At 39.1% G+C, this 14,925-nt stretch overlaps 1 protein-coding gene across 1 annotated transcript in view; it reads right to left on the bottom strand.

The window, feature by feature from the left end:
- frmpd3 (FERM and PDZ domain containing 3) overlaps positions 1 to 14,925 on the bottom strand; it is a 92,964-nt gene that overhangs the window by 52,794 nt on the left and 25,245 nt on the right. The window contains exons 3-4 of the mRNA XM_052022313.1: positions 6,447 to 6,492; positions 1,713 to 1,817 (exon numbers count right to left, since the gene is read on the bottom strand). Of these exons, the coding sequence (XP_051878273.1) occupies positions 1,713 to 1,817; positions 6,447 to 6,492 (151 nt within the window). The remainder of the gene's footprint in view (positions 1 to 1,712; positions 1,818 to 6,446; positions 6,493 to 14,925) is intronic.

Below are 14,925 nucleotides of genomic sequence, written 5' to 3'. Positions count from 1 at the left end.
AGGAAACTGTATTGGGTAGGTTAAAATTTTTGACTCCATTTCTTTCCCTGGCAATTGCTTGAGGCTCAGCCTTGGTGTTATATTCTATCTGAAGGTAAACTTCTGAACACATATTGTGGCATCATAAAGTGGCTGTTTCTATCTCCGTAACCTCACCTGACTCCATCTCTGCTTCAGCTCATCTGCTGCAGGAACCCTCATCCATGCCTTTGTATCTCTAGGCCTGAATATTTCTGGCTGGCTGTGCATCTTCACTTCCCTTGTCTGCACTCTGTTAACTTGAGGTCAGCCAAAACACTGCTGCCTGTGTCCAAACTTGCACCAGTCCAATTCACCCATTAATCTTGCGCTTGCTGACCTAAATTGGCTCCTGAATAAGAAATACCAGATTTTAATGTTTTCACTGGTGTTTTCAATCCCTCCATTACTGTCCCATCTCAGCTGTAACCCCAATCAAGCCATGCATCCACTGAACTAGTCATGGTCCCCCAACAAGATCAGAAACATTCTACTACTGGTGGCCTCATCTGCTGCTGGCAAAGTTCAATGCTCCTGAATCCCCCTCCTCCCCCAAGAAAAACCTTTCAACCCTTTTATCCTCCTTTAAAATTCCCCTTTCACCAATTTTTGGATATTTGCCCAAACAACTCCTTTTGTGACTGAGTGGCACATTTTGCTTTATAACACTCCAGTGAAGTGAGTGAGGATGGTGCCATATATCCGTAGTTAAATAGTTAATTGACCATTTAACCCATCCACTGTTTGTCTCATAAAATATCAGTGACTACACCATGGATAATTTACAACGTTCCTTACGTTTATAATAACAAAAATACTAGTGTCTTCCATATTTATGAGACAACCTAAAGCACTTCAGAGCCACTTAATTTCTTTTCTGAAGATGAAGAGGTACTGTAGATGAATGCTGTTGACAATGTGTGCATAGAAAGGGCTCATAAATGGCAAGGGGGTAAGTGACCAGTTAATTTATTTTGGAGGTGATGGTTGAGAACTGAATTCTGGTGGGAAACTGGGAACACTTCCTGACTTTAAATGGGACTATTTACTTCTAGCTATACATTACTTCCTCACTCCTGTACAAAAATTTCAGTGTAGGCCATGCACTTGGTTGGGTCTCTTGTCAGGCATATGAATCTAAATCTTCTGACATGGAGGTTAAAATTTACTGCCAGATCAAGTTGTGCATTGGATGCATTTTATCTAAGGAAGCAATTAGATGTGCAAGGGTTGAACAATACACTGAACTATTTATTTATTTTCTATCTCGCCTTTGGACTCCCCAAATCCCTTCCCATTCCTGATTTAGTTTGTTGTTGATTCCCAGTGGGTAGGAATTGAAAGCGATGGGTGTGGGGTAGATTTCAGGATGATACTGGGGACCCACAAAGGTTAATCATGAATGGGATTGGAAAAGCAAAGTCAGTGGAGTCCCCAGTTGGGGCTTGGAAGTCAGTGGCTGTAGATGCCCAAAGTATCTTTCTGGGACCAAGACTACATGAGCTCTCCTGCATCTCTTGGCTTGCAAGGCACTTTTTGGTCATTAAGGTGGAGGTGGCAGGAATACAGCATGAATTCCTCTCATTGTCTTAACTGCCAACCACTCCGCTCTCACCAAGCAGGTAGGTGATGAAGTGGAGGTGGGTGGTTTAAATGTCTCCTTTAACATCTAACGCAACGTTGCAAGTACTCACAGAGCTGTTTCCATTGACTGTAACCTCCTCGGAAAATCGCACTTTGACAGGGTTTGTCCTAAGCTGTGCTTTCTTGGCTGCACTGATAAAGGCAGATTTCGGAGACTATAAAATAAAAAGCGACATTAACTGTGTTATGTCGATGTTAGAGCAGCACCCTAGATCCATTCAAACACCTTGTCAAATAAATAATGCTAGACAAGCTTTTGAATATTTTTTGAAGGAGGCTGTAGAGTACAGTAACTAACACAAGTCTTGACTGATCTCCTTGGGTCTTTGGGAAAGCAATGATGAAGTTTTTGATCTAAATTTGTTCTTTTTTCTTTTGTCTGTCCAGCCAAATTGTTAATTTGTTCTTTGTGGAATCTTTGTAATTATCCTGTGTGTTAGACTCTGGACTTATCTAGCCTGAAAATATATGGGCAAACCTCTCCAAAGGTGTTGCTTTGTGGGTTGCAGAGTTTTGAGTGAGGCTTCTACTCGGCAAGGATCCTAGAATGCTCTAAGTATCTAAAAATACCTTAAGGACATAGAATTTCCCACCAGCACTGAACTGCTTGCTCTTGCCATTGAAATCCGTAAGTTGGTAAGTTTATGGTTACTGTCAACTAGCCAGCTCCACCCTCGGTGGTTCTGTGTGGCAACAGTGCATTGCGTAATATTATTGTCATATGATGGAGCCAGAACTAGCCCCGAAACAATTGAAAGAGCTTTAACAACTAGCAGAGACATATCCACATCTAAGCCATTCAGAAGCATTGGAAACATTCAAAAACTATCAAAAATCAAACAACTAAAGAAAAATATTTTAAAATATGCAAATATTGAAACACTTTTATACAACTAAAAGCATTTCATAAAATATATTACTAAACTCAGTTAATTTAAATAATATAAATTATCTCATGTTTACTTTTTTTGCTTGCAATCATTCTTCTCTGATCAATTAAACGGAGACACTGTTCCTGCACAATTGGGAAATTATCATGGGAATCCCAAACTTGGTGCATGTGCTGGCATTTCTGTGAAGAGTTGCTAGGGTTCCCCCATGACTTTTGACTCAAAGTTGTTTTGTATTTGCATGCTTGATGTGGAGTCTTTGTTGAGAAATGAGGTGGATGCATACAGGAGAATAACAAGGAAACTACACAAGTGGTCAATATAGTCAAGTCAAGCTCACAGATTAACCATGACACAAAATGTTGTTATTGCTATAGAGGCTCCTCCAACTCATTTGTGGGAGGAGGAATGCTAACTTTGCAACTGTATCTCAGGATAGCCTTCATGTTGCCACGATATATAAGAAACTCCTTGATTTACCCTGTGGAGGTGACCAGTCTGCAACTGCCTGTGATATTGTAAAGCAAACACAGCATTTCAAGTAAGTAGGTGATTGTTTCGTAAACCGTCTTGAAAGACTCATTGTCCTTAAATGATTGCAATTTACTTTTATTCAGTGGCTGTGTTTGTGAAGTGGTGAAAGATATGTTTTTACACAAAGATCCATTTTGTAGTTTGCTCACTACACGTCCCTAACTGAATGAGCACTGACATGAAAATACCTAGAAAGATTTAAATTTGATACCAGAAAAAGAACAATAAATATTTCATCAACTTACAATATTAATTTGCAATAGCTCCCAAACTTCCCTGTCAATTGATTGCATCAGTAGTATGCTATTGGATCAGGCAATCCTTTAAACAAACATTTTAATGTCAGTGTGCACTTCATGCAAAATGAGCTCTACCTATTAAGAGGTAATATTTTATACTGTGCTGCACTGTCAGTGGAGCTGATCTCCTGCCAGAGGCAGTTAGGTTATGTCTCATGTGCGGTCATGTGTTTGAAAAGCCTATAAATTCTGACAGTCTTAAAGGATATTGGGGACTCTGAGCCAATATTCAACTTTTTCCTTACATTTTCATTTCACAATTCTTAGCTGAACAAATGGGATGAATAACTATTAATCTTAATTCTAAAGAACAGCCTACAACTTTCGACAGATTTGGCAAGAAAATACATTTCCAGTTTAGAGATCCAATGCAATTGGAATTTTAATAGACACAACAAAATCTGTAATATTCTGATGGGAATCTGTAAAGAGCCTCAGCACTTCTCAACAACAATCTGTGTTATAATATAGTCACAATCCATTGCGTGCTCAACAAGACTAATGTTATATTTTTGGCAAAAATATCTATTTAAATCTTAAAACAGTCTTGAGAAATTCAGTCGATATTCCTTTCTCCGGTGATCTTGCCTTTACCTTTGCATCACAGAAATTAGTACTAATCCTCCTTCTGGTTGTTCCTGCCAGCAACATCAGGAACTTGCAGATGATTTTGCCATTAAGTCTTTTCCTGAAATTTCCATATGCAATCGTAATTGTTAGCAACAACAAATATATGCTTATTCTCTCAGTACACTTTCTAGTTTGAAATTTTGTCCTAATTCTTTGTGACATCACACACTGATGGAAGGCCGTTGAGGGAGGGAGAAAACTTCCTCTCTGCTCTATGTCAAAAATAAACTCAAATGAATTCCTTATCATCTTATTTATAATTTAGTTATGATTAAAAGAAAACATTTTATTTCATTTTCCAAGATATAGCTCATTCCAGTAAAATGTAGACAGCAATTAAAACTAAAGCAGAAACATATCTCTTCCCTGTGCTTAATTAATTAGTTGAAATAAGCGGTAAATAAGCTGTGACAGTAAAAGCTCTCAGCAATGCAAGCTTGTTTACCTTTACTCACCCAGCGGTGCCCCCTGGTTGTTAATTATATTTAGTTCTCCACATTTAATTTTCATTTTATTCATTACTCTGCTTAATTGGGAGATAAGTCAGGGATTTTTGTCCTTTGTGTTTGCCACGCTGTGATCTTCAACCCATTTGCAGAAAAATACAAATGCTTTGAATCAAAATTTAGGGAAGGTGAAAAGAGTAAAAGGATAAATTTCAGAGGACACAAACAAGTTATTCCACTTAATTAACAAAGAATATAGATGTAATTACCTGAATTGTTGGATCTTAGATTAACAGATTTTACTGACATTAAATTAGAAAGCTATGTAATGCTTGAATCTGACCATTAATGTTTTGCAATACTTAGGTTAAATTTGCTGATAAAATGCTTCCTGAATCTGTCACCTGGATCACAGGTCATAAGGCCACACCTGCATCCAACAATGGTTTCCTCATATCATAATGTGAGCTCTGCTGTTTGTATGAACTATGCCTAGCATATTAAAGCATATTGCATCAGCATGTACCGTATAGATTGATTGTTGGAAGTTAAGTGCTAGCAGTTAATGAGGCTGCCTGTGAACTGCCAGTGTATTTTGGCAAATATAACTCCCATGTCACAACCAATCCCTTCTTCACTTACTGGAGGAAACAAGGTTTATTTACCATTCGAACATGGGAGGTCTGTGGGTGGAGCTGGGGTCTAGACAGTGGGTCGGCGGTATGGCTGGAGTTGGGTTCTGGAGTGTGGGCCAGGTGTGTGGTTGGAGCTGGGTTCTGGAGCGTGGGCCGGGTGTGTGGTTGGAGCTGGGTTCCCGAGTGTGGGCCGGTTGTGTGGTTGGAGCTGGGTTCCCGAGTGTGGGCCAGGTGTGTGGTTGGAGCTGGGTTCCCATGTGGGCTGGGTGTACAGCTAGAGCTGGATTCCTGAGTGTGGGCTGGGTGTACAGCTAGAGCTGGAGCAATGGTTAGCATCAAGATTGGAAACACTGGAGGTCAAAGATGTGGGTAGGTTTACATATTAGCTGAAACTGAAACTTAAATAGAAGTTGACATATTCATGGAGGGATTGGCCGCTGTACCTCATTGCAGCCTTAGTATGATGCACTTTTTTGTTATCTGTGGGAGGTCCGTCTCCCTGCGAATAATGAAGACCCAGTATATAAAAAGTCTTTCTGCTGATTTCTCCTTCAGTATCTGCTCCAAAAGATTGTGTTGTAGCAAAGGTCCATGATGCCTAATATACCGTAATGGGCATAAGATTTGAAGAAGGTTTACAGTTTTTCCTCAGGCTGCTAAGGCAAGTTGTTATAAGCACTTCCAACTGTGTCCAATAGAAAAGGTGCTGGATGTTGCAAAGTTAATCCCATTTTGTTAGTAACATTTATTTATGCATTATTTCTGTTTTCTAATTTGATAATACAGTGTAAAATAAACCCCAGATAGAGCACTAGTAACTTCAGTCATTCCAGATACACAGTTAAAACTGAATGTATCTGTTAATTCAACCTCAGTAATGTATTAATTACATGATATTTTCTTTCTCTTTCTTTCTACTTAACTGAAGATAATTACACTGAATTATAGTAAAAGCTGTCCAGTGTTTGAGAATGAAGCAACAGATTGACCTTCCTTGTTCTTTTAGAGTATGATGGTTTAGTTGGCGAGTTCAAATTGTAAGTGCCTTATTCACAAGAAAGAGACTAAATTCCAATGATCTATTCAAGTCCAGATTTGAAATCTTAAAAGGGAAATCAAAATTATACAGCATATTGTATAACATATGGAGATTTCAGCAGATATTAATTTAGTGGAGCACCCAACTGCTGCTTTGCCATGATGAGATAATTCAGTTTAGCTCAGGAAACAGGCCAGGAATATTTCCGAACACTGAGGCGCATCTGCCAATTGATGCTCCTGGGGATTTAAAATCGTACCTTGTTAGACAGTATACATGCTATATATAATAGAATTAAGGAGCACACTCACTTGATAAGGCTGAAGGACAGTCAGAATAATGGAGTCCTTGCCATTTCTATTAAGAAAGTATAAAATATACTTGTTATTGGAGACAGAATACAGAGTTTGGAAATTTAACTACAAACAGCATTTCAGAATATATGAAAATATAAACATTTCTTTCGCTTTATTCTGTCATATAAATTTCATTGAAAGTGAATACAGTATACATAATAAGAAATAAATTCTAGTATTGAAAATACACCAAATCTATGTCAAACCTAATTTGACATCATTGGTTCTTTGCTATTCTGTGGTTTATTGCTTGATCAGATGATAAATAAAATCAAATATATCATTGGGAAAAGTGTAAGCTCCAATTTAATACTTTGTATTTGAAGGCCTGCGTACCTGAGTTTGTGGAGAAACAACCAGGATTGTTACGAGCCCATGTGTCCCCTTACAAGTGAATTGGTTTGCCAGTCACTTAATTTAAAGTTCACAGTGTATTTGCCTGGCCCGTGTGAACCCTCCTTTTCAAGAGTGATGGAGATGAAAGAATTCTACAACTTTTAGAGGGCTGTTTTCTTGTGTTGCCTTTTACATATTGCTGCTGGGACCATCAGAATTACCTCTTAAAGTTTGAAGGTGCTGTTGGAGTAAATGTATTGCAGTAAAGTTGTCATTATTTTGGATGTGGAGAACATTTAAATTGGAGTCAATGAACAGGTGGCATTGAAGGAATAGACAAGAGGTGATACAGCCTTTCACATAAACAGATTGAGGGAGGAAAATGATGCAGTGTGTCATTCTGGGGTACACGAAAATGTTCTCACTAAAGATTGAGAATGCCTGCACTGTGCATATGCATTGAATTAAGCTAACGTTCTGGTGCTATATTTGCAATGCACCTTCAAAAGAACAGGTCATATTCATCATATCTGACACCACAAATAATATCTTTAAAGCTGCAGTTCAAACTTGGTGGTTACTTGAAGGGAAAGCTTCCATTAGAGACCTTGTTTGCCTGCTGACAATGTAACACCGTAACAGTTTATCTGACAAAGTGAGGATGGCATATCCAAGATTTTCTTAGATACAGCCAAGGAGCCTGAAGACAGTAGTTCTTGACTGTAGCTTGGTGCCACATATCTGAAGTACAAATGGACCTGCCAGCCATACATGTCTTTCTCCTTCAAATTCACCATTTTTTGATGGCTGTGGGGTGGTAGGTGATTGGTAGGTCCATTAGCAGTCCTTTGGAATGTTCACTGTCTGGATTGTCCTTAGAATTATGGTTAGCAGTTGATGCCTGCAACAATGGTGTGGCTGGAAACCTTTCACAAAAATGTACCGTATTGTAAACATTCAACAGAAAAGTCTATTGTAAGAGCATCAAGATAGAAATAGATGTTTGAAAACTCTAATAAAGAAGCAAAAGCCAGCCTTATGAAAAATAATCATCCCCAGAAACAAGGTATAACGCACTCTGACTTTTCATCTTAGACATTAGTATAAATTGTGAATATTTAAAGGCAGAGCACTGGTTCCTGTGTTATCCCATTGACAGTTTGGCTCATTTACTCCCATTCTCTGTTTTCTGTCTTTTCATGAATTCCCTATTCATACTAATATATTACCTCCAATCTTGCAAACTCTTATTTTTGTAACAACTTGTGTAGTACCTTATCAAATAACTTTTTACATCACATCATTGATTCTACTTACCTACCTACTGCTTGCTACTGTATATCCTCAGAAAATTTGACTTGGTAAGCACAATCAGTCTTGATTCCAAATTGATTCTGCCTAATCATATAATTTTCAAAGTGCCCTGTTGGAACATCCTTATTACTGGATGCCAGCATTTTCCCCCCAAAAAATGTCATTTTAATTGGTCTCATGTTAACTATTTGAATGGTGAGGTTACCTAGGCTACCTTTCAATCTGCTAGCATTGCTTCTTGGTCAATGAAGTTTTGAAAGATCCAGCGGAATTACCTCCACCATCTATTTAGCCATCTTTCTCAGAACCTTGGATGCAGGCTATCAACTTCAAGGGAGTTTTTGGCTTTCACTGTCTTCAATTTTTTTCAGTATATTCTCTTCACCAAAATTAATAACTTAAAGTTATTAAAACCTTGTGTCTTCTGCAGTGAAGACTGACAGAACATAATTTTGTGATATCTTAGCCATTTGTTTACTTCCCATTATAATTTCCCTTGGATCTGCCTATAATTTCCCCTGGATTTGTAAGCAAAATTGTTTATCATAGAATCATAATACAGCACAATACAGGCCCTTTGGCCCACAATGTTGTGCCGACCTTTAAACCTCGCCTAAGACTATCTAAGCCCTTCCTACCACATATCTCTCTATTTTAAATTCCTCCATATGCTTATCTAACAATCTCTTGAATTTGACCAATGTACCTGCTTCCACTACCACTCCAGAATCTTTGCAACTATCTTCCTTTTTATAAATGAAAATGGAAAATATTGTAAATACTCAGCAGCCAGGTGACATCTGTGAAGAAAGAAAGAGCTAAATTTCTAGGCCAATGATATTTTATCAGAATTAAGAAAAAATATTAATCAAACATGTTTGAAGTTGCAGAAGAGAAGAATGTGTGGAGAGAACACAAGGAATGTCTGTGATTGGGTGGAAATCAAGAGAGACTGAATGACATAAATGGTGTTGATGCTGGCTAAGAGAGGATGGTGAAAGTGTGTTATTTACAGCTGATCTCTCTGGAGGAAGTGTAAATAGAGGGAGATGAATGAGAATGGAGGAGAGAAAAAAATACAATGCTGGAACCGTGAAATACAAGACACTGTGGTTGCTGGAAATCTGAAATAAAAGAGAATGCTGGCAAAACTCAGTGGTCAGATAGCAAACGTGGAGAGAGGGAAGGTTATCGGCCAGTAATGTTAACTCCATTATTGTTACAGGTTGATAACGTTTCATCAAAATTGGCCAGCTTTGACAATAAAAATTGGAAATAGTTAAATTCAAACATGAGTCCTGAAGACTTGGAAGATGAGATGCTCTTCCTAAAGTTTATGTTGGCTTCAGTGCCACAAAATTAGTCCATAGTCAGAGAGGTCAGAGTGGGCATGGTTTGGAGAAGTAAAGTGACTGGCAATTAGATGTTCAGGATCACCCTAGCTGATTGAATGGGAGTACTCTGCGAATTGGTCACTGAATCTATGTGTTGGTCCCTCCAATGCAGAGGACACCACATTGTGAATACTGAATGCAATTTACTAAATTGGAAGCAGTACAATAGAATTGCTGCTTCACTTGGAAAGACTAATGGGTCCCAGGATTGAGGGAATGGAAGAAATAAAAGACCAATGGATGCAGTTGAGATTCCTGTAAACTATGTTGGTGGGGACACCTTGGTTAAGAAGAAAGGAAGACATCTTGGAATTACTGGCATGGATGATGTTGTCAATAGGACAGATATGATTGAGCTGGAGAAATTGGAAGAATAAAATGGAGCCCTTATAGGAAACAGTGTGGGAGGAGGTGAGATAGCTGAGGGAATCTCTGGGGCTTGTAAGCTACCACTTGAGATGGAAACAGAAAAAAGAAAGGGAAGAGGCAGAGATAGATCAGATAAATGGAAGAGCAGGTTGGAAATTGGCAGCAAAGGCAATTAAACTTTTAAGACCTGTCCTAGAGTAGGAAGCAGCACCAATACTGTCATGAATGTGCCAAAATAAAATTGAGAGAAAGGCTTGAGTAGGACTGAAACAAGGACAGATAAATGTACCCCATGAAGAGTCAGGCAACGCTAAGACCCATGCAGGTTTCCGTAAATTTGGAGGAAGTGAGTAGAGTTAAAGGAGGTTGTACAACAAGACAAGGAATTCAGCCAAGTGAAGGAAGGTAGTGGTAGAGGGAGGCTGGTTGAGCCTCTGTTCCAGGAAGAACCCAAGGATCTTCAGCTCATCATGGCAGGGAATGGAGTTGTAGAGGGACTGGACGCCATGATGAAAATGAGCTAGTTTAGACCAGGAAATTAGAAACTGTTAAAGTAGTGGATAGTGTCGGAGATGTAACAGGTGTAAGTGGGAAGCAACTGGACAAGGGGAGAAAGAATAGAGTCAAGGTGAGAAGAAATAAGTTCTCTTGGACAAGAACAATGAGTTTACTAAAACAGTCTTGCTTGTGCATCTTGGGGAGTGTGACTGTTGGCTGTGAAGGGAAGATGTCTAAAGCAAATGAGCTAAGTAACTGGTTAGGAAACAATGACCCATTGTAATGGATATTGCTAGTTAATCTATCCTCTAAGATGGAGATGGAGAAAGGGAAGGAAAGAACAGAGTTGGACCAGGTGAAAGTGATAATAAGTTGCATATTGGCAGCAAAGATGGTGAAAGTTATGATGAAAGGTCATTAACATGTAACATTAATTCCATTATTCTTTCTCTACAGTTGCTGCCTAACGTGCTGGATACTTCAAGTGTTCTCACTTGTTTAAGATTTTCAGCAACTGCAGTGTTTTGTATCTCAAGTTCCAGCATTTTCTTTCTCTCTCCTTTGTTCTCAATAATCTCCTTCTATTTACATCTCATCCAGACAGATCAGCTATAGCTGGCATCACTACCACTTGTGCTAATTAGTCTTAACAGGTCTTCATCCTATCACAGACATTCTTTTTGTTCTCTCCACTTCTCAACTTTCTCTGCAACTTAAAACATATTTGATTTTGAACATTTCCTATTTTGATAAATGGTCATCGACATGAGGCATTTATATTCTATCTCTCTCCACAGATCCTGCCTGGCCTATTGAATACTTCTAGCATTTTCTGCTTTTATTTCAGATTTCTAGCATCTGCAGTTGCTTGTTTTTCCTTCTTACAAAGTTGCTGAAGTTCTCACTGTTATGGACTAGGTTACTATTGGTGAATGTCCCTTTAAGATAGAGCATAGTGTGTGTGTGTGTGTGTGTGTGTGTGTGTGTGTGTGTGTGTGTGTGTGTGTGTGTGGTTACAACAACAGAAGATAAAGGACGTAATGACGTTTTTGAAGCAGTCAGTCGGAGACAGTCAGAGGAAAGAGAGAGAGAGACACCAGCCTGCTAGTCTCTATCGATGGATGAAAAACAGTAACTGTGTCTGTCACTACAATCCATGTATCGATTTTTGGAGTAATCCGGTGGAGTGACTTTGTCGTTAACCTGTAGAGGGAAACAGGTATTTGTGTGGACGGCCACGTCTCGGATGCCTTTCGGTGTGGCAGATACTTCGGAACAAAGCAGTGGAGTTCACTTTGTTGTTAACCTGTAGAAGGAAACGGGTATTTGTGTGGATGGCCACGATTCGAGAGCCTTTCGGGGTGAGGCAGAAGCGGTGGAGTAGTCACTGCTGAGTAGACACTGAGGTGTCGTATGGGTTCCATCGTGGAAATTTGGATTTCGTAATTACTCTCTATTTTCTCTCTACATCTACATCTTATCTTCAGTCAACGGTGGTTGTTGAAGAAGCCTTTGCTCACGTTTTACCTTATGGCTTGCTGAACTGAACTTTGAAAACTATTCCTGGACTTGGAGTTTGGGAATTTGCCACACACACACGACGAGTTTAGTTTTTGGGGTTAACGTTTAAGATTTAACATTTTTACTTCTAACATTCTAACATTTTTACTTTTATTTTTCTTATTATCGTAAGTAGTTATTAATAAAGTAGTTTTTAACACTTATGCATGACTCGGTGTGTTTCTTTTGTTGCTGGTTTGTAACATCACAAACTTTTTAAAAAGAAGAGTTCCTTGCTAATGTGTTCTCAAATGTGATCATCTCACTCTTTGTATCAATTTTTATGCTATTATGGGAAAAGCAGGGTTCAGAGACCAGGAAACAATGGGAAATTCACTGTGGAAAACACTTATTAATTAACATAAAATGCCAGGCACACAGAAAGCATTTTCTTGAAACAGAAAGCAACGTTTTATTGAACTCTGAGAAAAATGCAGCCAGTGATCAATGCTTCAAGCTTGATTCTACACCGTGCTGCCCCTGATAAGCCATTCCTGAAATTAAGCATTGGGCAATTAGCCAAATTATATGGAAAAATGCACATGTTAATGAAATTCAAGTCTAAAATATCACTGTAATATTTTACAATTTTTATTTTGACAATTTTTTATTAGAACTATATGGGAAAAATGAAAGTACACTAGATGTATTTATTCATAATCAGCTATCGATATGATTTTTAAAGAGGATTGTTTGAAAAGTTCATCATTATGGTGTGGCAGAAACTGAAGCATATTTGTGACTCTGCCACAGGTTTTCTGAAGGCTAAATTCATCTTCTACATTACTGCAAAACACCATTTTCTCTTTGTTCACTAGCATTATGCACATATAAAAGCATTGGCAATTGTATTCACCAGCAGAACCACATGCAGGGATGAGTAGAATAGGTAACTGATACTCTTGGATGCTCTTGATACCATTAATCTAAGATGAATTCCTTGCTACAGATCCCCAGAACATGATTTGCTTTGAGCTGTGTTTTTGATTAAATTTCAATGTTTTTATTTGTAAATCACAGAAATAGGCTTATTCTGCTCAGTTTACCTAGTTCAGGAAATTCAGTTGGCATTTTGGTACAGTTTGATATTTGGCAAATAGGATAGTCGCAGGATGACATCATTCATCATGCAATATTTGCCTGGAGCATGGGCAACTAAATTTGGGTCACCTTCCTCTGTTTTAGGAATGCTGTGGAGCTGTCACAGGGAACCTGGACTTCATGGTTCTTTTTGCATTAATTAAGGGCCACTCAGCCACTTTATGCTTACTTCTACAGTGCTGCACTGATTCAGGGACTCACACACCTATCCCCAGCTCTCAATGAATCCAGAGACTGAGATGTTCTGTATCATAGGTGACAGAGATCCTGCTAAGGCAGAACTCCAGCCACACACCCATGCCTGGAATGCTGTCCTGTAGAGATTAAACTTACCATCACTTTGAATCATTTCAAATGACTGCTGCTCATTTTGCATGCTGTAGCAATACTGAGGTCACTGGTGCTCTCAGCTCAAGGGCAAGGGACTTTTCCCTGAGCAGATACCAGCAGGCAGACTGGGCAGATGGATTTGTAAGGATAGCAGGCTTCCTGTGGTTTTAAGGAGTAATAGGTTGCACTCATGTGGAGCTTTGGATTGCTGGACAACCTGGAGCACCCAAACTTTCTCCTGGTTAGTGTGATGTTTCCAGGGATCTTGCTTGGTGTTTTTATTCACAGATGGACAACTGTGCCTGCCGTTTTTCAAACATCATGCTGCATTGAAACCTTGGGGTCAAAGCCCATTCATTTCTTCCTTAGCTCTTAACTCAAGTAAATGCTCAGGTTGGTGCAGCCAGTTGTCTTTATAAGGATTGAACAAGACCACCAGGAGCCTGGTGAAAAGTTTCAATGGGGTTCTCAAGATGAGATTTTGATATCTGCATCTCAGAGAGGATTGGATGTTTGCATGATCCACAACCTTACATTTGGGGTTCAGACATTTACTGGAGCATTCCAACAGCAGAAGACAGAGGAGGTAGCAAAGTGGGAGCATGTAGACAAATGTCTATGGAGGGAATCCTTCTCAGAATATGCTGTCAGGACATGTTTATTACCTGGCAATTCTGTTGAGTACCCCTCTGTACAATTGCTGTATCCTGGCGGGGAGGTATGAACTGGGACTATGATGGCTGACACCACCTGGCTTTAGTGTTCGATACCCAGAGTGAGAGCTTAACATGTGAGTCTGACATTCCCTTCAAAATAAGTAGGTCTCACATACAGTTACTTCTGCAAACCAAGAACAATGTCAACACTAAAAGCTGCAAGTAGCTTGCAGGCAGCTAATCGCTGATCATTACAAGCAAACATGTTCTATCAAAGAACTTCTTCAATTCCTCAGCTGGTGAAGGCATGACTCTCTTACTTCAATAAAGGGCTTCTGCATTAAGCTACTAAACAGTCTCAATGGGTCCAAGGTTATGAAAGGCAATAACATGACAGACTTGTCATCAGCACCTGGCCTCATGAGAACTTTTCAGCATACACAGAGGGATCATTGAGTGCAATCAACTGGCTTCATTGAAATTCCTTAGACAGAAGGCTCTGATTTAAGTTTTTACATTTGCTACTAGACTACCACTTGGCTCTCTCATTGCAGATCACAAACCAAAGACTCAGTCAGCATCTCTTTCAGCTCAATTCCAAACAGTTCAGCAGTTGCATGATGTCGTAATCCTTGTGTTGTATGGGTCCAGATGGAGTCTCCTCACAGGGTAACAAAGTATGAGACAGTGTGGCAGTCCTGCGCCATGGTAAATTGATACTTTTGTGTTGCACCTTGGAACATTCAGATGTAGAATATTTTCTTAAGTTTTAAATATTTCTTAGTAAGAAAATAACAGAATATTTTTCTTTAATAAGAAAAAAATCATATCCTCAACATGGGAAAAATAGATATCTGCTTCCCATGTTACATGCTG

Source organism: Pristis pectinata, chromosome 8 (assembly GCF_009764475.1).
Source record: "Pristis pectinata isolate sPriPec2 chromosome 8, sPriPec2.1.pri, whole genome shotgun sequence".
In the NCBI taxonomy this organism is placed as follows: domain Eukaryota; kingdom Metazoa; phylum Chordata; class Chondrichthyes; order Rhinopristiformes; family Pristidae; genus Pristis; species Pristis pectinata.
Note: the sequence above shows the minus strand (reverse complement) of the source record. Positions and strands in the feature narration are given on the sequence as shown.